We start from the raw sequence: 18,779 nt of genomic DNA, 5'->3' as shown, positions 1-18,779 counted from the left end.
ATACTTACTACAATGGTTATGCAAGAAGTGCAGATAAGAGATCAGCCAGGGGCTTTTATCCCTCACCAACTCTTGATTAAGGTGAATGCCAGGAAGTCCATGGAAAGCAGTGACTTCATAAGATGACAGCCAAAAGCTAGACCCTCAAATAGGAAGGATCTGCATAATTCCTTCAAAAGACACAACAGTCTAGCTGAAGTTTTGGCCCTGAAAGCATTGCCCCAGCAATCTTTGTATTGAGATCTGCAGCAGTGAATTATGGCTATATATTTTTATATATAGTTAAATTATTAAATTATAATTAATCAATTTAATTAAAAGTGATAGAATTTAGTGTGTTATCATGTACAAATAAAAAATCCCAGTTGTTATATTCTTCCAGACAAAGATTTTTCACATGCTTTGAACCATTAAAACAAGGACATCCAGGGGTTCTAAGGACAATAATAGCATACACTACTGAGGGATATTTAAGAAAGTGTATAGGTTATTAAAACTTGTTCAAAGCATGCAATTAAACTTGGTGCTATTTTCTTTTCTACTCAGAACTTAATATTCAGATGAAAAACTAACTACCAAATCAAATTATTACATTTCTAGTATTTCTAATGAAGAAACAACTTTCTTTCAAACAACCAACACAGAAGATTGTTTTTATATATTATCATTCTGAGTTACATTATCCAGTTAAAAATACCCCACATGTAAGGGAATCTATTCCTTTGAGCACAGAAAATAGGCAGTTATAACAATTCAAACAACAAAATGCTCCCTCATGTTACATAAGAAGACTTGAGAAACCAGCAGACCATCTGGCAAAAAAAAAAAAAAGTGTACTTTACTAACTGTGAACTTGTGGAGCTTTTTTTCTTAGCATAAAACCAGCCAGCATTCCTTTACCCATTAACTATTTTGAACATGCACTGGAAATCCAGGGCTGGCACTGAAGATAAACATGTCATTTTTCTACAAGGGAGACATTACAAAGAAGTTGTTCTTACATGGTAAATAATAGAAACTCACAGAAGAGTAGGATGAAATAGTGCAGTTCTTCCAGTACTTTGCTGCATGGCTGCCAATCTTCTTTCTAACTTCTGAAGAAAATACAATGGCTCAGCTGTGAAAAGTTTCCTGGACTATCAAGTAACTGGAAGGGAAAAAAAAACAACAACAATGAAGACTGATAATGCTCTGTTTTACCTAACATAGTAATTATAACCTCATATGCTGTTTTATTCCCTCACAATTACTTGGCCCTGTGCAAATGGTTTCAATATATTGATATTACAGTGAAAAACAAGTAGATAAAAGAAGGTTTTACCAACACACCTCTTTTAGAAGCCCTATTTATTAGTGTGCCATTTTCAAATTTAGTGATAACATATATTAAGGTAGGAAGAGAGTCATTATCATGCTAATATCTATTAATCATTGTAATTATGAAAAAACAATTAGATACATGTTGCATCACCTGACTGAATATCCCTATGCTGCATCTGTAGTTTACATCTACTGACTTTCTGATTAGCAAAAATAAACCAAATCAAGTAAGACCTCTCATCTGTGGCTTGGTTTCCAAATTATATTCAACACCTAGCACGTATTTCTTCTGTTACTGCAGGTCTGTATTTGTGCTGTCTATTTTCATGTCACATCACCAAAACCTTTTTTCCTTGAGCTTGTTTTTTTAAGTGTTAAAGATGATGCCTCAGTTAGATGGAGAGCCAGCTCCAGGCACAAGAGATGTACCAGCAGAACCAGAGATACTAGGGTAGCAAAGTACAGGATCCAGACCTCTTTTATGCCAAACAACAGAAACTTTTGTAGAGCACTGAATTCAGGCCATGCAGCACGCACACAAATGCTGAACAACCGAGTCAAATACTTAGTTTTTAATGACAGTAAATCTTCATGTAGGTGTTCTTCAAGGTACTGTGACACTCGTTTCAAAACTGACTTGTTTCTACCTAATTCAACTCTGTGGCTATTTGTCATTCTGGCTGTCACACTGCTGCAGCACTCTAGTCACAGGCCATAACCTCAGTGACTAAGGACTGAACAAACAGGACACAAAGCTGCCAGGTGGCCTAGAGAAAATGAGTTTTCCTCTAGTCACAGCTAAATAGAGTGGATTGCTGAATGTTTGGAAGAGAGCACCAAAGAGAGAAAACCAAGTTTTAATCTGCTTCACTGTCTCAGAATTTGGAACTGACTTTGTTTCCCGACAAAGTTATCCACAGACAGCGTGGATAGAGACAAAAAATGTATCCAAAACCCATAGGAAGTTAAAGGTGTTGTCTTGCTCCTACCCCACCCCCCCAAAACAAAACTAAAAAAAAAAATAAATTGGAGAATAATGAGAGAAGCTCAGAGAGGATACAGTCCCTGAGGAAGGGCAAGAATTCAGTAAGAAAAGCCTGGTTAAATGTGAGGCAGGTGTCTGATATTTTGAAAAAGATAAGCATACTGATGTGGATCTGAGATTCAGCTGCAGTCAAAGGCTTTAGTGAGAGAAATTCTAGAGAGATGTCAAGGATGGAGGATGGATTGTTGCATGATGAAATCAGAGGAGAGTTCAGAATACCAATAAGTTTAGGAATGGAATGCCTGGAAAGAAGTTAGAAGAGTGGGGGGAAGAAAGGGTCACGGGTGGGTTTCCTTTGTGTAGGAAACAAAGAAACTGAGTGCAAGAAAGGCATCTGAAGACACTAGAAGATTACATGGAAACAAAATAGAGAAAAGCAAATGAGATGTTTGTATCAGTGACAGGAGGAAAGGAAGAGTAAGTGGCAAGAGACAGAAATCAAAGCCAAGAGAGTGTGTATAGTGTCTTTTATCATAGAATCCTTAGGGTTGGAACAGACCTTTAGAAGTCATCTAGTCCAACTCCTCTGCAATGAACAGGGACATTTACATCTACATCAGGTTCCCCAGGGTCTGATCCAGCACACTGCCTTGAAAGTCTCTAGGGACACAGCATCCACCACATCTCTGGGCATCTGTTCCACTGCCTTACCACCTTCACTGTAAAAAACTTTTTCCTAATATCTAACCTAAATCCATCCTTTTTAAGCTTGAAACCATTTCCCCTGGTCCTATCACAACAGAGCCTGATAAAGAGTCTATCACCTTTGTTCCTGTAGCTCCCACTGAGATACTGAAATGCCACAATCACCTCAGAGCCTTCTCTTCTCCAGGCTGAGCAGCCCCAGCTCTTTCAGCCTGTCCTCATAGGAGAGGTGCTTCACCCCTTGGATAATTTTTATGGCCCTCCACTCAATACAATCCAAGGGGTCTACGTCTCTCCTGTACTGAGGACTCCACATCTGGACACAGGACTCCAGGTAAGGTCTCACCAGCGCAAAGTAGAGAGGTGCAAGACCTTGCACTTGAATTTGCTGAGGCTCTCCCAGGCCGAGTGCTCAAGCCCGTCCAGGTCCATGTTGGTGGCACCCCATCCCTCCGGTGTGCTGACCACAGCCCACAGCTCGGTGTCATCTACAGACCTGCTGAGGGAACACTCAGCCCCACTGCCAATCTCACGGACACAAAAGAACATCAGCCCAGCAGCACCCGGGGCTCCGCAGCTGCGGCGTCAGCCTTCCGCCGGGCGCGGCCGCGGCCACTCGGCGCCTCCGGAGCTGCGGCCGCCGGGCCGTCAACGGGAGCCGCGCACTCACCGCTCGCCCGGCGGCGCCGACGGCCGCCCTCGCCGCGCGGTCCCGCGTCCGAGCGGCTCGCGGCTTCTCCTCGTTAAAGCGGCCCGGGCGATCCTCGCGCCCCGCCGCCTCCGCTCCGCCCCCGAGGCTTTTTCCAGGCGAGCCCCGGCGACGTCCCCGCCGCGTCGGCCGCTCTCGCGAGAGCCGCCCGGCCGAGAGCCGCGCGGCCGCTCCGTCGCCTCGGGGAGCCGTGAGTGAGGGAAGCGGCCGGAACCGCGCCGCGCCTCGCGGGCCGTCGCTGCGCTTCTGGCGGGAACGGCTCCGAAGCGGCGAACCTCGGCGGTCGAGGCGTCCGCACTTCGCGGTGATGCCGGAGGACGTGCCGCAGTGTGGGAAGTCTCCACATAACGCTCTGGGACGGCGTCTCGGATAAAGCAGACGTTCTTCGCGGTTGCGGTGGCGGCCTCCTGCAAGCAGGAGAGCCCGAGAAAGCAGGGTTCCATCTTTCATCCCCTCTGCCCGACGCTGCTCTCTTTCTGCCCCGGTTCCTCACAAATGCAGGCAAACACAGGAAAAATGTATTTCTGCAGAGTTTAATGTCGCTACAGAAGAAGGCAGTACGTGACAAGTGGTTCATTTGTTCACATCTCACTCTTTCACTAACACTGCAAAATCCAGTGCTTTGTTTTCCAACTGCCGACTGCTCAACCCTGCCAAATACAGAAATGATGCACCGATCTGTAACATGAAACTTGGCTGGCAGTTATCCTGGTCAGCTTTTATCATTTCCACGTAGACTTCATGGGTTTCCTCACTGCTGCAGGTTAATCGTAGGCCTTGTCAGCAATCTGTGTCAGTGGCCGTACGTTCAGGTGTTGTGATGACAGATAATGATGAATGCCCGTGATATCAGAGGTGACTGTTGGTGGTACGGCAGCAGAGGCTGAACCTTCCTACAAATACTCCATTACGTTTTGTTGTCGTGCCAGCAGATGGCAGCAGAGCTGCAGTTTCCATCGAAATCAACAGCAGGCATTACTTTTGGAGCGACCTACATCGGAGTGTCCAAGTATCCGTATGCACTTGTGTACAGCAGTGAAAAAGTCATGGAAAAAGCCCCCTGCAAGGAATGCAGGGAGCATTGCCTTTGCCAACGCCTGAACAAAAGACTGCAGTGTTTTTCTCAGTAATGTCCCAGACGTTTCCAATGGGAGAGAAGGAATCTGTGGGACTGACGGTGGGAAATTCAGCCTCTTTTTTCATCCCCAACAGAGCTGAAATCTGGGCGACCAAAATTACCATGAGGTATCTTGGCAATATAGAAGCCAGTATCCTACACTAGGGTAACCCGTGAGTTCTGCCAAAACCCCAAAGCATTGACTGCAAAATGCTACAGTGGAGGAGTGGAAAAGTGGAGAAAATCTTGTTCCTGTGTCCTGGGAAACTCTAGCAGCTTTGTGCCACGGTGAGAGGCCCTTTCTCTAGTAAGATAAGGGCACACCAATTTTGCTGGAGAAGTAAGATCGTGCTTTCTTGGCAAGTAGAAGAAATACAGAAATAAATTTAAAAATTCCTCAGAAATACGTTTGGCTGAGACTTTTTCAGTCCACATCTTTAACCTTTTGGAACACTTTTAATTCTTCTATTTTTGTTGTTGTTGTTGTTTTGACATGGCTTTTTTTTTTTCATTCCCATTCAGCATTTTGGTCTCTTATCTACTTATCTGTTGGTAAAACGTGTGAGTGTTTCAAAAACATGTCTAAAGACAGAATTAGTTATGCCAAGGATGAATACACAGCTAGAAAGCCTATTTCTTCCTCCATTAGTTTTGGGCTTGTTATGATACATCCTTCATGAGACAAGTGCTCACAGCAGAGTTCTGGCAGTGTCTGTTTCTCCATTTTCTCTCCGTTTCCTAGTACCCAGAGCAGCTGTTTTCTCAAATCAGTACATTTGGACTACATGTTGTCTTCCATCTGACCACTGTACACTGAACATTCAAGGATTAATCAAGAGGAAATCAGCTTCTCCATGCTCATGCATCACCTGAGATTTGAGCTGTCCTTTTCAAGACATTCACAGATGTCACTTACAGTCAGGATTCTGGTGCAGACCTGCTTAAACAGCAAAGCAAGGTGTGCTTAAATGCCTGCTTATCAATGCCTCTAATAGAATGCATTCCTACATTTAAATATGCACAAAAATGGTTATGGATTTGTAATTGTTTGTATATATTCATGTCTATTTCATAGATTTATAATATGTAATTACATATAATTTATGTAATTAAGTGTAATTTATACAATTATATAATTAATGTATTTGTAATATATGCATATATGCATTAATTCTCTCCTCCTTCTACTGACCAGGGATAACTACATACTGGAAAATACTCACAAGTCTGCCAGCAGACTGCTGCTCACAAGGTCACATCCAACCCGCAGTTCAGGTGGACAATGCAGTCGTGACAGCAGCAGTAGAGGAGCTGCTAAGGTGGAAACTCGACCAGCAGTCACATTTCAGCTTGGATCCATCTCTAGAAGAGAGACACCAGTGATACTATCAACACAGAATTAATGCATGGGCAGTCACTGCAATGGTCTGTGATGGCAGCTGAGCTCCAGGTGTGAAAGGTTTATCTATTGCATTTCTTAAGTAATTATTATGTGAATATTATTGACAGGTTTTGAATTGCAGATTTTGGTTTCAGCTGTTCAGAAGGTCAGTGCTCCCAAACACTGAACCTACAAGCACAAACTGTGAGATGGTTTTGATACCTCCTACGGGCTCTCTGTACATGGAAGCAAACCAACAAATGGGCCCTGCAGGTAAACACAAACCTGCTTTTAGCACCATCCATCCCTGTGCCGAACATCAGAGGGGATCTGCTCTGTGTCCCACATGCAGAAAGGCAGTCTCTTGTAGGCATCTGGAGAACTAGATGCTCCAGGAAATCCATCCATTCCTTCTTTCTGCAGTTCTTTTGGCTTAAAAATGGTCTTTCCAACAGAACAGCTGGGTAACTTGTGTTGCTATTTCATTCATTTTGCCCTTCCTTTTGCTCTCCTTTTCGTGCTGAGTCAAAATTCCCAGCAGAATTAACTTTCTGTTTCTAATGATCAGTGAGAAATTAGCTGGTAACACATCTGAGGAGCTGCCAATCTGGGTTTGTCCAGCTAGCTCAGCACAGGTGATACCAGCAAGCAAGCAATGACATAAAAATACTCAGCATGATGAACCTTTTGCAAAGAGTTGCCAGAGCATTTCAGATCAGCACAGACTGTTGGGAAGTTTCTATCAGTGCTGTACTATTTCATCAAGGATTAATGTAAGTGCAGTGCCATCACTGCCCTCCATTTACTGAAGGTGCCTCCACACATTCTGGTTGTTGGCAGACACTCAAAGATGTGGAAGGTTTGATAGGTAAAAGAGCAGCTCCCTCCTTTTCCGTGACAGCTCTTTGTTCCTTAAACATTTGTATGTGATCTGTTATACTTTTAAATCAGTCAAGAGAAAGTCAAAAGGGTTTTTTTTTCATTTTCAGAATATAGAGGTTGTTGGTGGGTTTTTTTGTTGTTTTGTTTTGGTTTGTTTTATTTTCCCATAACTGAATGTCTTAAAGAAACGCAAATAGTTTGAAGACCATTCTTCCCAGAATACATCTTCCAGTTGAGAGGAATAACATTTCTTACTTAGCCTGGAGCTTGAAAGGATGGATAAGGGAACTGGCAGCTCTACACTTTCTTATTTAAAAAAAAAAACATATAGCTGAAAGGAATCATGTAGTACATAATGTAGCTATCAATGTATCTCGGTTTTTGCTTTTGTTTTTGTTTTCCGTTGGTTTTTTTTTGGTCATTTATTGATCTTTCTTGTATTTCAGATTGATCTAGCAATCCACCAGCTTTGCAGAATTATGCCTACCCCGCAAGCCAGAAATGCTTCAAACCCATCAGAAGACATCTGTAAATACCTTGGCACAGCCCTTCTCCAGATCAGCCCAGTGAGGGCTGAAATAACTCATGATTCCAGCTGACAACGTGCTGCTTTCTAACAGACGTTTTGCAGGAAGGGTTCATTCCTTTGTCATTTGGCACAAACCTTTTCCTGCAGAGAATTAAAAATAAATTTCACTGCCGGAAAGATGTGGAGATCATCAACACTGCGTTGCCATGCAGCTTTTGTTGCAGCTTGGCAATGTTCTAGCTCTGACATCAACAGTTCCCTCGTAGATCTAACAGCTAGATGGGTGTGAAGTTGTGAACTACTGACTGAGCTGCTCTTGAAGTCATGCCAAGAGAGATCTCTGAAGACACACATTCATTCTGCAGGGCAGTGCTGTAAGGTCACAGGAAGAACGAGGTCAGAAGTGCCTTGTCTGATGTTTCTGGGGTGTGCATTGGCTCGACTGGCTGCCCACAGTCACTGAGCTGCAAACAGAAGAGGTGGGGATAATCATTCATAACAGCTCAGTTATCCATTGGGTTTTTGCATCTCTTTATGTTTGCAAATGGTCCACGAACAGACCCTGGTTTTACTGAATGCATTAGTTACTCAGAGTTATTGCTGACACAGGACACAAAGCACAGAAATGCTGGCTGGGGTCACCTTTCTCTGAGGCTGAGCAGGACTGCCATCAGCTAGGCACTTCACATGAGGGCTGGTGAAAGAAAGGGAGCATAAGAAAAACATCTGACACACAGCTCCTTCTCAGACATTATATGGGTAATGTGAAGGTGAAAATACATTCATAATTTGAGCTCTTAAGCCATTCTGAACCACAGTGTACAATTTTTTCCCACACTGCTGTTTCTATCCAGCAATGTGCATATGTGCAGTGGTACAGAGGTTGGTGACTCTTCCTGTGGCAGGGGGTTGCAGATTCCTGATCCTTGAGGTCCCTTCCAACCCGGGCCATTCTGTGTGTGTGTGTGTGACTGGCTAAACACCAATTGCTGCTAGCTCAGCAGGTATACTGCTAATTATTGAACGTCTGACAGCTGCTTATCAACACTTGGGCACTATTTCTGGACAGCTGCCCATCCCTGAATAGAGAGAAGTGTGGAAGGAAGACAGAGGGGAGTCCCTTGATGCCTGCCTGTTGCATCCCAACCTGCCCACAGAGTGAGTCAATTCGGCCTTGTGTGGAGGCCCTGGCTTCTTTGGAGTCTGTTTTTCTTTTGCTGAGCTTCTCCTATCCAAACAGAATGGCCTTACTACATGCTTTCTGGTCCTTAATGCTATACCCATGCAATTTGTAACTATTACAGTTCTGTAAGTGAGAATTGATCACATGATTGAACAACTGTATTTCTAAAATATGTTATGAAATAACTTCTTTTTACTAATACTAATAAAGTCTTTCTACTTTTTCAAACTGTTTCCAAGGGCAAATTACAAAACACATGGTGCTGTACTGCTTCAGAGCAATCCCACATTTGATAGCCAGTGCAGAAACAACATTCCATCCTACAGCATTAGCTAGTTCAGAGGTACCAGGCGTGTATCTGGATGTGGCTGTTGTGCATAACTGGGGCTGAGGGATCAGAAATGACAGCTCCACTCTTGGAGACCACAGAACTAAAATGGAAAGATAAAATAGTTGCAGGGCAATTGTTCTCTATGCCTGAAGCAGGGACCGATTTATGGGGGAGAGATTTAACAGTTAAATGAGGATTACAGCTGCAAGTCTGTGAAACAGATATCAGGTGTCAATGAATGTGTTAACAGCTGTGATGAAGGAGAAATGAATCCAAAGGTGTGGGCAGGGGAAGGAAATCGGGGTGGACTCACAATTTTCCCTTACAAAGAACTGCCCAAGGAGGGAGTGGAGCTGTGAAACAGCAACAATATCCCATAGCCTTAGAAGGGAGAGTGGGTCTAAAAGCTGTAACACAGACACTGGTTAAGGATGGTCTTCTGGAACCTTGTCTGTGGCCTTATAACACCCCAATCCTGTCGGCACGGAAGGCAGACGGCACGTATCGGCTGGTGCAAGATGTAAGGAAATGACTGAACCCGTTCTCAAAAGACAGCCTGTGGTTCCTAACCCCTATACCCTAATGAGTCAGATCCCACACGGACAGCAGTGGTTTGGTGTGAGAGACCTCAAAGATGCTTTCCGGACAGCCTTTGGACTCAGAGAGAAATGGCTGCGTTTGTATGAGGACACATTGTAATCCTATCGTGATTCGTGATGATACTGTAGATACTGGAACTCGTGCTAATCCTTGTCTTTGCAACATGTGAAGCAAGTGACTGGTGCTGCTGTCATGCAGAAAGCTCCCTTCCAACCACTCAGCAAGCATTTGGATGAGACAGCTTCCTGCTGGGGAGCCCTCCGACATCACTGCTGCCTCCTCCAGAACCATACCTGCAGATGCTTCAGAGCTCTTCAGCATGGACTTCCTTCCTCCCATCAGCAGCTGCTCCTGCACTGACCTTCATTCACACTGGGATACCATCTGCTTCCAGCAGGAGCTGACCTGCGAGACAGAGAAAGGAAACGTGGGATGAGCACCAATGCAGAAGCACAAGGCTGTGTCACCACCACGTCTTGCAGCCTTGGGAAGTCAGCTGCAACTGCAGCCTTGGTCAGAATTCTTTTGCTTTGGGGAACAGATGGACTCGGAATGGAAGGACACGAGAAAAATGACATCTGTTTGAGCTCAGCAGACTTGAGAGGTGGGCCTGGGTGAACCTCATGAGGTTCAGCACAGCCAAGTGCAAGGTTTGGCATTTGGGCCGGAGGAATCCCAGGCATTCTTTTGTCATCGTGGTGGTTTCCAATAGACCCCAACAATGAGACATCAGGTCGCCGTGTGGGCTCCTGGGTGACACTGCCATTTCCCAGCCATTGCAGCCTAGGGGCAAATAAAGTAAAATACTTCAGAAAGATCTCACACTGATTGCATATTTTACTGTTCTTTTACACAAAACAGAAGGGGAGGGCAGCAGATGCATGCAGCTGCATCAACACCCAGGCTGCTAAAGGAATGGAAAGACAGAAACATCAAATATCAATACGTAATTCTAATGCAAGGAGGGAAGCTTTTTTCAATGTTACTTTTTATCATTTAAAATTTGCAATGGGCACTCTTAAAGGAAAATCCTAGGCCCCAGGTTCTGACAGTGTGGCAATCTGGCATGGACTCAGCTGTGACTGATCCAAACAGTCTGTTCCAGATTTTAACATCCCTTCTATGCATTCACAAGCTTTCTCTCTTGACTTCCCCTTACAGCCGTTAGATGCCAGCAAAACATCCCACAAACACTCCTTAACTCTGTGCACACAGGCACCCATCCAACCAGAGCCATCAGTCATTCCCAGCCATGCGCTCTTCCTCCAATCATGGTCAGCATCACACGGCCGTCACGCAGCTCACTTGACTCAGTTTTTCTCTTCTTTCTGGAGGTGTCCTTGCTTCTCAGCCTTACCTTCTCGTGATGTTTATCTCGCTCTGCAGCTCCTGCTCTGAATAGGCTTTCTTGGATTCCCGCATGACAGGCACAAAATGCAGCCACAGCCCCTGCCACCAAGGTCAGCTCTTCAGCACACATTACCTGAGGAGCACTTGGCAACTCCTGCAACCTGAGCAGTGCCAGGAAGACTGTTTCACTTCTGCTTCTCCTGGCTCAGAAATTCATTTTCCTACCTAGAAAATGGAAATAAATAAATAAATAAATAAATAAATAAAATAAAAAAATCCTGACACAAGTGTTACTATGGAATTCTGGAAGGCAAGGGATTTGCCCTCTATGATGAGAAGTTGACTGCAAAGAACTAAGAAGAGCCATGAGCAGGTTGTGAACTTGTGGGTAAAATTAGGACGTGCAGCAGTGCAGGGCTTCTGGAGGTGAGGGTCTGCTACAGCCGCCTGGAAAGAGAGCCTGTTGGTGGGAGCTGCTTACTGCAGCCAGCAGAAGCATCGCACTCACTGACTCTCATCCTGATGGGGGATTCCAGTCAGTCTGGGAAATCAGCATGGCTGGCTGCAAGCAATCTGACAGACTCCTGGAGTGCAGTGAGAATCACTCTGTGGTGCAGGCATTGGGCACAGCAAGCAGAAGGGAAGCATTGCTGGACATGGTGCACACCAGGGGTTACGACAGGAGGCGGTCAGGGCTGCAGTGACCATGCCCTCCTTGAGTTGGTGATCTCAAGGAATGCGGGCCTGGCAGGAAGCAAAGGCAGGAGCCTGAACTTCAGGAGAGCCAGCTGCAGGCTGTTCCAGGAATTCTTGGACGAGATCCTCTGGACAACTGTTTGTAGGGGCAAAGGGATGGAAAAGAGCTGGTCACTTTCTCAGAAAAAAACTTGCTCAGGTTGCAGGCTGAGCTGCAGGAGAGGAAGGGGAGGAGGTGCCAGCACGGCTCTGCACGATGCTCTGCCACACTGGGCAGCTTGATCATGGCTCAGCAGTGGGATCCGACGTGGAGAAGGGGAGAAGGAAATCAAGGATGGGAGGGAGCCATCAACACAGTCGGTGAGTGTCCATGCAGTCTTGCAGACCCAGAGATTCCCAGGTTGTTTCTGCTTTCGTAGCATTTGTGTGGTGCAGGGTCAGCAAAAGGTTCTGCTGCTTGATTCTTCTGCAGGAGCCGCCTAAAAGGGAAATGGCCACTGAGCTGCAGACCAAGCAGTACTGCCTGACGTTGGCCAGGGGGAGCTTCTCCTGCCGCAGTGTGCTGATGACAGGTCTGGAGATGATCTGCACGACCAGCTCGTAGGTGGGAGCCAGGAAAGGACATGATGGGAGGAGAGAGGTGTTAAGGAACAGCCAAGGCATCAAAATGCATCAGAAGGCCCTGAAAAGCATCACAAAGCCACAGCCAGGAAGCTTGGGAGTATCATGAGCAGCATCCAGGATGCGAGAGATTATTTGCTACCATGCCAAATGGTAGCAGAGCTCCCCCTGCAGACATCCCAAAGCCAGACAAAACAGGAACAAACCCGGAGCTGTGCTGCACGCACCCCACAGCCACAGCATTGCAAGCTGGGGTGCCTTGCTGTGTGCTGCATTCATCCCAGTCCGTGTGAATGAAGACTCTGGAGGCAGTCAAGGCGTTGATTGAGCACAAGTGTGCTTTTATTATTGTATAAAAGACAGGAGGGTGGGAGAGGTCCACGGTGACTTAGGGACTCATCCTGTTTTGTCATGGAGAGAGTGGCTCAGAGCTCTCAGTGCTGCTGTCTGGTGCCTGGGACTGGAGGCCTGATTGACAGTCCCCCTGCAAGAGGCTCTGCTCCTCTTCACTGACACTGACCTGCTCCTGCATGGAGGTGCTGCTGTCGGGGCACTCACACTGCTCTTGGGATGGGCTGCACTGCAGAGACTCCTGGTTACAATCCAGGCTGGTGACTGTGGTGTCTGGCAGGCCCAGGTCAGCATTTTCAGCAGAGCCAGGTGTAATGAGAGCATGAACTTCGATGAGCTCCTTCTCTCCATCACTGTTGTCATGTGTAAGGCTGCTGTTGGAACTGCAGCGATTCGTGCTTCCTATGAGCTCTCCACTGATGGAAGCAGAGAGAGCATCATTGCTACTTGCCCTGGATCTTATGGCTTGGCAAGGGCTCGATTCACCTAGAAAGGATACACAGGGGTTAGTGTCAAACTTTCACAAGCTGAATTACGACAGTGGTTCTTGATCAGGGGTGAACTGAAGATGCTAGGCAGGGGCTGGAATGCCAGAAGGAGATAGAAGTGCAGAGCAAGCTTGAATTCTATGTTCCTGAAAAGCAGGGATTTGGAAGCTGCATTTGCACCCTTACCTGCCAGGACTACCACTGCTGTTTCTGAGGGCTGCCTGGCATTGCGCTGCAGTTGGCGTTTGCTGCCAGAGGATGGCTTCCTGAGCCTGAAGCAGCAACACCAACTGCTAGCTGGCGATTCCTCACTCTTGCTGGGTGGATTTTGCCTGGAGAGAGAAAACAGCCAACGCTGTGAGTCGTGCGTGGTGCAGGGTGAGGGAAGAGCTGCACTGAGCTCTTGGCAGCAGTTGCTTGTTCCTGGGACTGCCTGGTTTCTGCAGAAAAACAGAAAAACCCACCCAAACAATGATGCTAGCTGCTGGAAAAGAAAGTCCTCTTTACCTGTCAGATGGAAAGTCGATGACGGTGTGGAATTTGCCCTGCCCAGCTGCAGGGCTTTCTTCCACTTCAATGTCGTGGCTGCTCTCTGTCACAGGGGGAGAGCTGCTGTGGCCTCGCCTCTGTGCCTGTGCCTCCTCCAGGCTGAGCAGCTTTGTGGCAGCAGAAGAGACCCCCACAGACTTGGGCCCTGGGAGAGAATTGTGCCCTGTCAGGGAAAACCACAGGTAAGAGCGAGGATCAGAAAGCAGTAGCACAGCCACCACAGTTCTGGGGGAGGTGCTGTATTTTTCTCAGGCTTGCTTATCCGTGCCACTGGAAGAAGAGGAGCCCAACATAACCATGTGGGCAGAGGTGTGTTTATGGCAAAGGACACGGTCATCATTAAGAGCAGCTTACTGTATCAAAACAGGCAAGGAAAAACCCAAGGAAATGGGGGCAGGGAACTGAGAAAGCTTCGCTGCCACATTTGCATCAAGCTTTTCCTGCGTGCAAAGCATAATAATTACGGTTTCCTCCTTGTAAAGTTTGGGCTTGGACATTCTCAGCATCCAGCAATAGGATGCCATACCCTAATGGAAGCCCAGAGGTCTGCTGTCCCCTTGATGGTAAAAGAGTATCTCAAAGGTCCCGGAGAAGGCCTGCATTTGATCAAGGTGTCAGGTCAAGATCAAGCTAATGGAGGAAGACACTCACCTGCTGCATCTGCGATGTCTGCTCCGGATTTGGAGCAGAAGAGGACGTCTGTGTGGTTGATGAGAAATTCCACCACATCCGACTCCGTCTGCAGCTCCATGCAGGCAGCTCTTCCGCTGGCGCAGGCAGACTCATTCTGCTGTGATCTGTAGAAAAGGCAGATTTTAGAAGTCATTTCTCCAAGACCGTTTCCCCGAGTCTGAATTGTTGCAGCCAAAAGCTGTCAGCTGAGGCTCTGGAGACTTCCGCAGTGGGCAGTCAGTGATGCCATTGCAGAAATTCCCCTGGATGATCAAGGACATGTCAGTCCCATCTCAACAAGGCTGCAGAAATTGTCACCTAGACATTGTGCCCGTGGGGATGGAGAACAGCCCAGGCTCCTGCTCTTCTGTCAGCCACAGATTTTACAGGAGAAGAGCACATTTGATGGAGAAAAAGGGAGGACTGTTTTTCTTAACTGGAGAACATAGGAAGTGTTGAAACAGAACCAGAAGTTTACCTTAAGAGGTTTGGAGCCCACACAATGGCTAGGTTCTTGGCATGCATGTTTGTTATCGTGGAGCTCCCAGCCAGACACGCCAAGTGTCTCATCAGGTACTCCAGTGTCCTGGAAAACAAGAGAGGCAAACGTTCAGCACCAACGAGCATGCCGTGCTGCAATTCAGAAAGCAAACCTCCATTCATGCTACTTCTTGTGATTGCTACTGTCACCGAAGATGAAGTAGATCCAACTTGACTGAGTGCCACGCTGCAGCACCAAGCCCCAGCACAGCACAGCCGCAGCCATCAGCTGCACCAAGCGTGCCCCCGTGCCCAGGAACTGACCCCATAAAGTAAGCCCATGGAGCCTTCAACCCTTCAGCATACACAGGCATCGTGTTGCCGGCGTGAGACAGAGCCTGGAACCGCATCGTTGCCCTCTGCAACGCAGCAGGGCTGAGCTCAGCAGGCTGAGGGCAGCACTGACCTGTAGTGAGGAGCGGGCAGCTGCTGGATGACGTCCTGCATTCTGAGCAGCCGCTCCTCCTCTGTAGCGGCACCAACAGCATCCTGGAGTAGTGCAGAAAGGGAGCGAGACACCAATCAGGCTAGTACACCACTGCGAGTAAACCTCGTGGGGCTGACAGCAAAAGGGCCTCCGAGCTGGGGCACTGCTGCAGCCATCTGCCAAGAGGCCCAGGAAGAGGGAAATGAAAGACGTGGCCTTGTGCTTACCGAGAACTTGCCGTACAGCTGGTGGGTGAGCAGAGGGTTCGGGAGCTCCCTGAAGTACATCTTGCAGAGGGAGCTCACGCTGTGAATGTCACGGACGGTGAGCTCAGGAATCTGCTCCGACTCAAATTCCTGCCTGGAGAGAGGGACGCAAACCCGGTTGAGCGAGAGGAAGGCAAGCCCAAAGCCACACCAGATGCACTCAGGCTGTGTCAGTCGCAGCACTCTTACCGCAGTCTCTGGATGTTGGACGCGACGCCGGACAGGCGGTATATCCCCTGCACCACGCCGTGCTGCTCAATGAACTCAGCGCAGCTCTGGAGGACCTGGGGGACTGAAGAACACGTGCCAGCCGTCAGTGGAGCTCCTGATTCAATCCTGCTGCAGGCTGTGCTTCACATCCCATCCACTAAGCCCAGCCAGGCTTGGCTGAAGCAAATACAGATGTGCTTGTCTCTTAGGAGCATCCGCCTCACTTTATCCTTCAGCCATCAACTCCCATTACACGTGTCTCCACGGCTATCAGCCTGCCCCCTGCTAGATATGAGCTCCCTTTCATCTTCTTTAGATGCCCAGCAGAGGAAGATCTCAGGAATGGGCAGCTCCTTACCATCACGACCGGAGTGGAGAAGATGCTCTCCCAGGTCACCGCCAAACACCCTTTCCTTCTCCACCTCCCGCTCGGTCGGTTTCTTTGGGCGGGCCTTCACCAAGGAACGAAAGAAGGTGAGGATCTTGCTGCGTTTCTTGGCCACTGCACAACAAAAGGAAGAAACCAGGTCATTTCAGGTCTGGCTCCGTTGGATGAGGCCGAGCACAGCACATTCTACAGAGCACGTCAGAACGGGAAGAACATTACCAACCAGTACATACAAAAAGGGATTTTCCCCATGCCTGGAGGAGCCCAAGGCCAGGTTGGATGGGGCCCTGGGCAGCCTGATCTAGTCTCACATTAAATGTGGGGGCTGGGAGACCATCCTGAGGCAGGAGGGTTGGAGCATGATGTTCCCTGAGGTCCCTTCCATCCCAAGCCATTCTATGAAGATTCTATAGTTTCCCCAAGTCCAGTCATAAACACAGGAGGATTGGGCCAAATCTCTGCCCCATGGTGTGCATGAAGGATCATCAACCCAGAGGACAATGTGGGATGCATAAAGGAGGTATTAAACATGGAACACACCCCAAAAAAGACTTCATTTTGCTTCCCCACACTATCAAATGTAACATCCGTACCTGGCTTTGGCACTGAGTTGATGAGTGCCTCAGGAATGTTCTTATTAATGAGTTCCACACACTCCCCTGGGAAAAATCCAACCTGTAACAAGAAGAGAGGCCAACTATTGCATGCAGCACTTCTCAGATCTGAACTGTTAAACCAAAAGCCACATAACATTTCCCTCGGAACGTGCTTGCCTGACGTTCCATAAGACTATCCAGCAGAAAATGGCCATAGTTCACAGCATAAAGGTAATAATTTTTCAACATTAACAGCCAAAGGCAAGGTCCTCTGACACCGACACAGGGAAACTGTTTATGTCCATTAGGCATCCTATGCAGGCAGAGCAGCTCTAAGCTGAGAGTTGCACTCTCCAGTCTGAAGCTTGTGCCTACCTGGAAGCCGAGCTTGCCTCTCCACCAGGGGGTCAGCTCCTTTGGTGGCATGTCGATGACACACACGATGTCTCCGACCTGCAAGAGATTGCAACGTCAATCCCAGCTTCAGCACGGCTGGGAGGAAAGCACAGCTCAAATGACTGCATTCTTCTGCACTGCCAAACATGGCCGAGCATGAGAGCACTTGCACCAGTGCAGCTCTGAAGGCATTTGCCATTGTAAAATTGAACAACAAGGAACGCCTTGAACTGCTTACCTCAAAGGAGAGTTCATCCGCTGCCTGGGCAACGTATCTCTTAATAGCATGGGCAGCAGCAATAGCTGGAACATTCACGGGTGCCACCTCATGGTCCAGCAGGGGCTTCCCCTTGTTCTCAGCCTGAAACAGAGAGCACAGGCCACGGTGAGGAGCTGGGAACCAACAAGGAGGACTTCAAGGTGAGGAGCACATCTGCAGAGAAAGCTGCAGGAAATGCACTCGGTCCTTATCATGGGCACTTCAGAAGGAACTGCAAGTCTAATAACGGCTGTTTCTCTCCCTGGTGTGCAGCAGGCACACGCCAGCAAAGATGCATCTCTCCCCACCCAGACTAATCAGCAATGGCACTGACGCAGACAGGTGGCCTTGTGCATTTTGCCCCCACCTTTCCTGCGCTCTTTGTGCAGGAAGGCTGACTGTTTCAGATGCTAGGAGACCAGGAAGAGGGAAACCAAAGCTACGGCTGCAGTTACAAGGTGCAAACAGTGCCATTGCAAGCACCAAGCAGCTCTCTTGAGCAGTCCAACCAACAGCGAGGCCAAACAGAGCAGAGAATGATTGTTGTTTCTGCAGCCATTTCAAGGGAAAAGTCAGTAGAGGACAAACCCCACAGCCGAGATGGCTCTGGTACTTTCATAAACTTGCCACGCTTGCACTGCTGTCTTGCCACAGAGGAGCTCTCTTGGAAAGCAGGAGAGCACATCTGCGGCTCACTCTGCTGGCTGCAGTCAGGGAACAAAGACCAATCAGAGCTTCATACTCTACCTCTGTCCATGCCAGGTCAGGCCCACAGCTGATCTCGCTGCACGCCACAGCCATCAGCATAGGTGTGACAAGCTGGAACTGAAAAGAAACACACTTTTATTTTCTCTGTTCACATCTCTGCTGTGCTCCCTACAGCTGTCGGGCACACTCACACAGCCCAAGCACGCCTGCTGGTGTCCCTGGTGATGCTGTGCAGCTCTGCACAAGCTGGGGCTGGGACTCTTTGCCTAAGGGATTGCTTTCCTGTAGACCAGCTGGTCACAGCACCACAGACAGCATCCTTCTGAGGGCTGAGCTGCAGAGCACGTGGAGAAAACCCACACGTGACCAGCGTCCCATCAAAGCTGGATGAGGCTGTGTTACTAAACACGGGGCGTCACGGGCTGCTAAAGCATGTGGGGGGACAAACCATGGCAGGTACCTGGCAAGAGATCAGAACGAGGGAGACAAATCTCACGAATCCGCAGCCTTTCCTTGTCAC

At 47.8% G+C, this 18,779-nt stretch overlaps 1 protein-coding gene and 1 long non-coding RNA gene across 2 annotated transcripts; both read right to left on the bottom strand.

The window, feature by feature from the left end:
* Positions 1–17: 17 nt before the first annotated feature.
* LOC149912643 (uncharacterized) lies at positions 18–4,580 on the bottom strand. Its single transcript, XR_016461642.1, has 3 exons — positions 3,681–4,580; positions 1,024–1,147; positions 18–170 (listed from the first exon to the last, which is right to left on the bottom strand). It is a non-coding gene; the product is annotated as an uncharacterized LOC149912643 (long non-coding RNA).
* A 9,171-nt stretch (positions 4,581–13,751) lies between these two features.
* LOC149912642 (rho GTPase-activating protein 32-like) lies at positions 13,752–18,370 on the bottom strand. Its single transcript, XM_090131863.1, has 11 exons — positions 18,299–18,370; positions 17,531–17,653; positions 17,272–17,349; positions 16,894–16,975; positions 16,271–16,414; positions 15,892–15,994; positions 15,664–15,796; positions 15,416–15,498; positions 14,948–15,055; positions 14,449–14,594; positions 13,752–13,960 (listed from the first exon to the last, which is right to left on the bottom strand). Exons 1-11 carry the CDS (start codon positions 18,356–18,358, stop codon positions 13,752–13,754), a joined length of 1,269 nt encoding a protein of 422 aa, XP_089987989.1. The 5' UTR covers positions 18,359–18,370.
* Positions 18,371–18,779: the final 409 nt, after the last annotated feature.

Source organism: Phasianus colchicus, chromosome Z (assembly GCF_987193195.1).
Source record: "Phasianus colchicus chromosome Z, bPhaCol1.hap1.1, whole genome shotgun sequence".
NCBI lineage: Eukaryota > Metazoa > Chordata > Aves > Galliformes > Phasianidae > Phasianus > Phasianus colchicus.
This window is presented reverse-complemented; position numbering and strand designations above follow the sequence as displayed.

Excerpts from the sequence above, each read along its gene's own strand:
- LOC149912642 (XM_090131863.1), bottom strand. The coding sequence starts at position 18,358 with ATGCTGATGGCTGTGGCGTGCAGCGAGATCAGCTGTGGGCCTGACCTG. Across the intron at positions 17,654-18,298 it reads CTGACCTGGCATGGACAGAG|GCTGAGAACAAGGGGAAGCC; the intron begins GTAGAGTATGAA and ends TCTCTGTTTCAG. Across the intron at positions 13,961-14,448 it reads AGACATCGCAGATGCAGCAG|GGCACAATTCTCTCCCAGGG; the intron begins GTGAGTGTCTTC and ends TTTCCCTGACAG.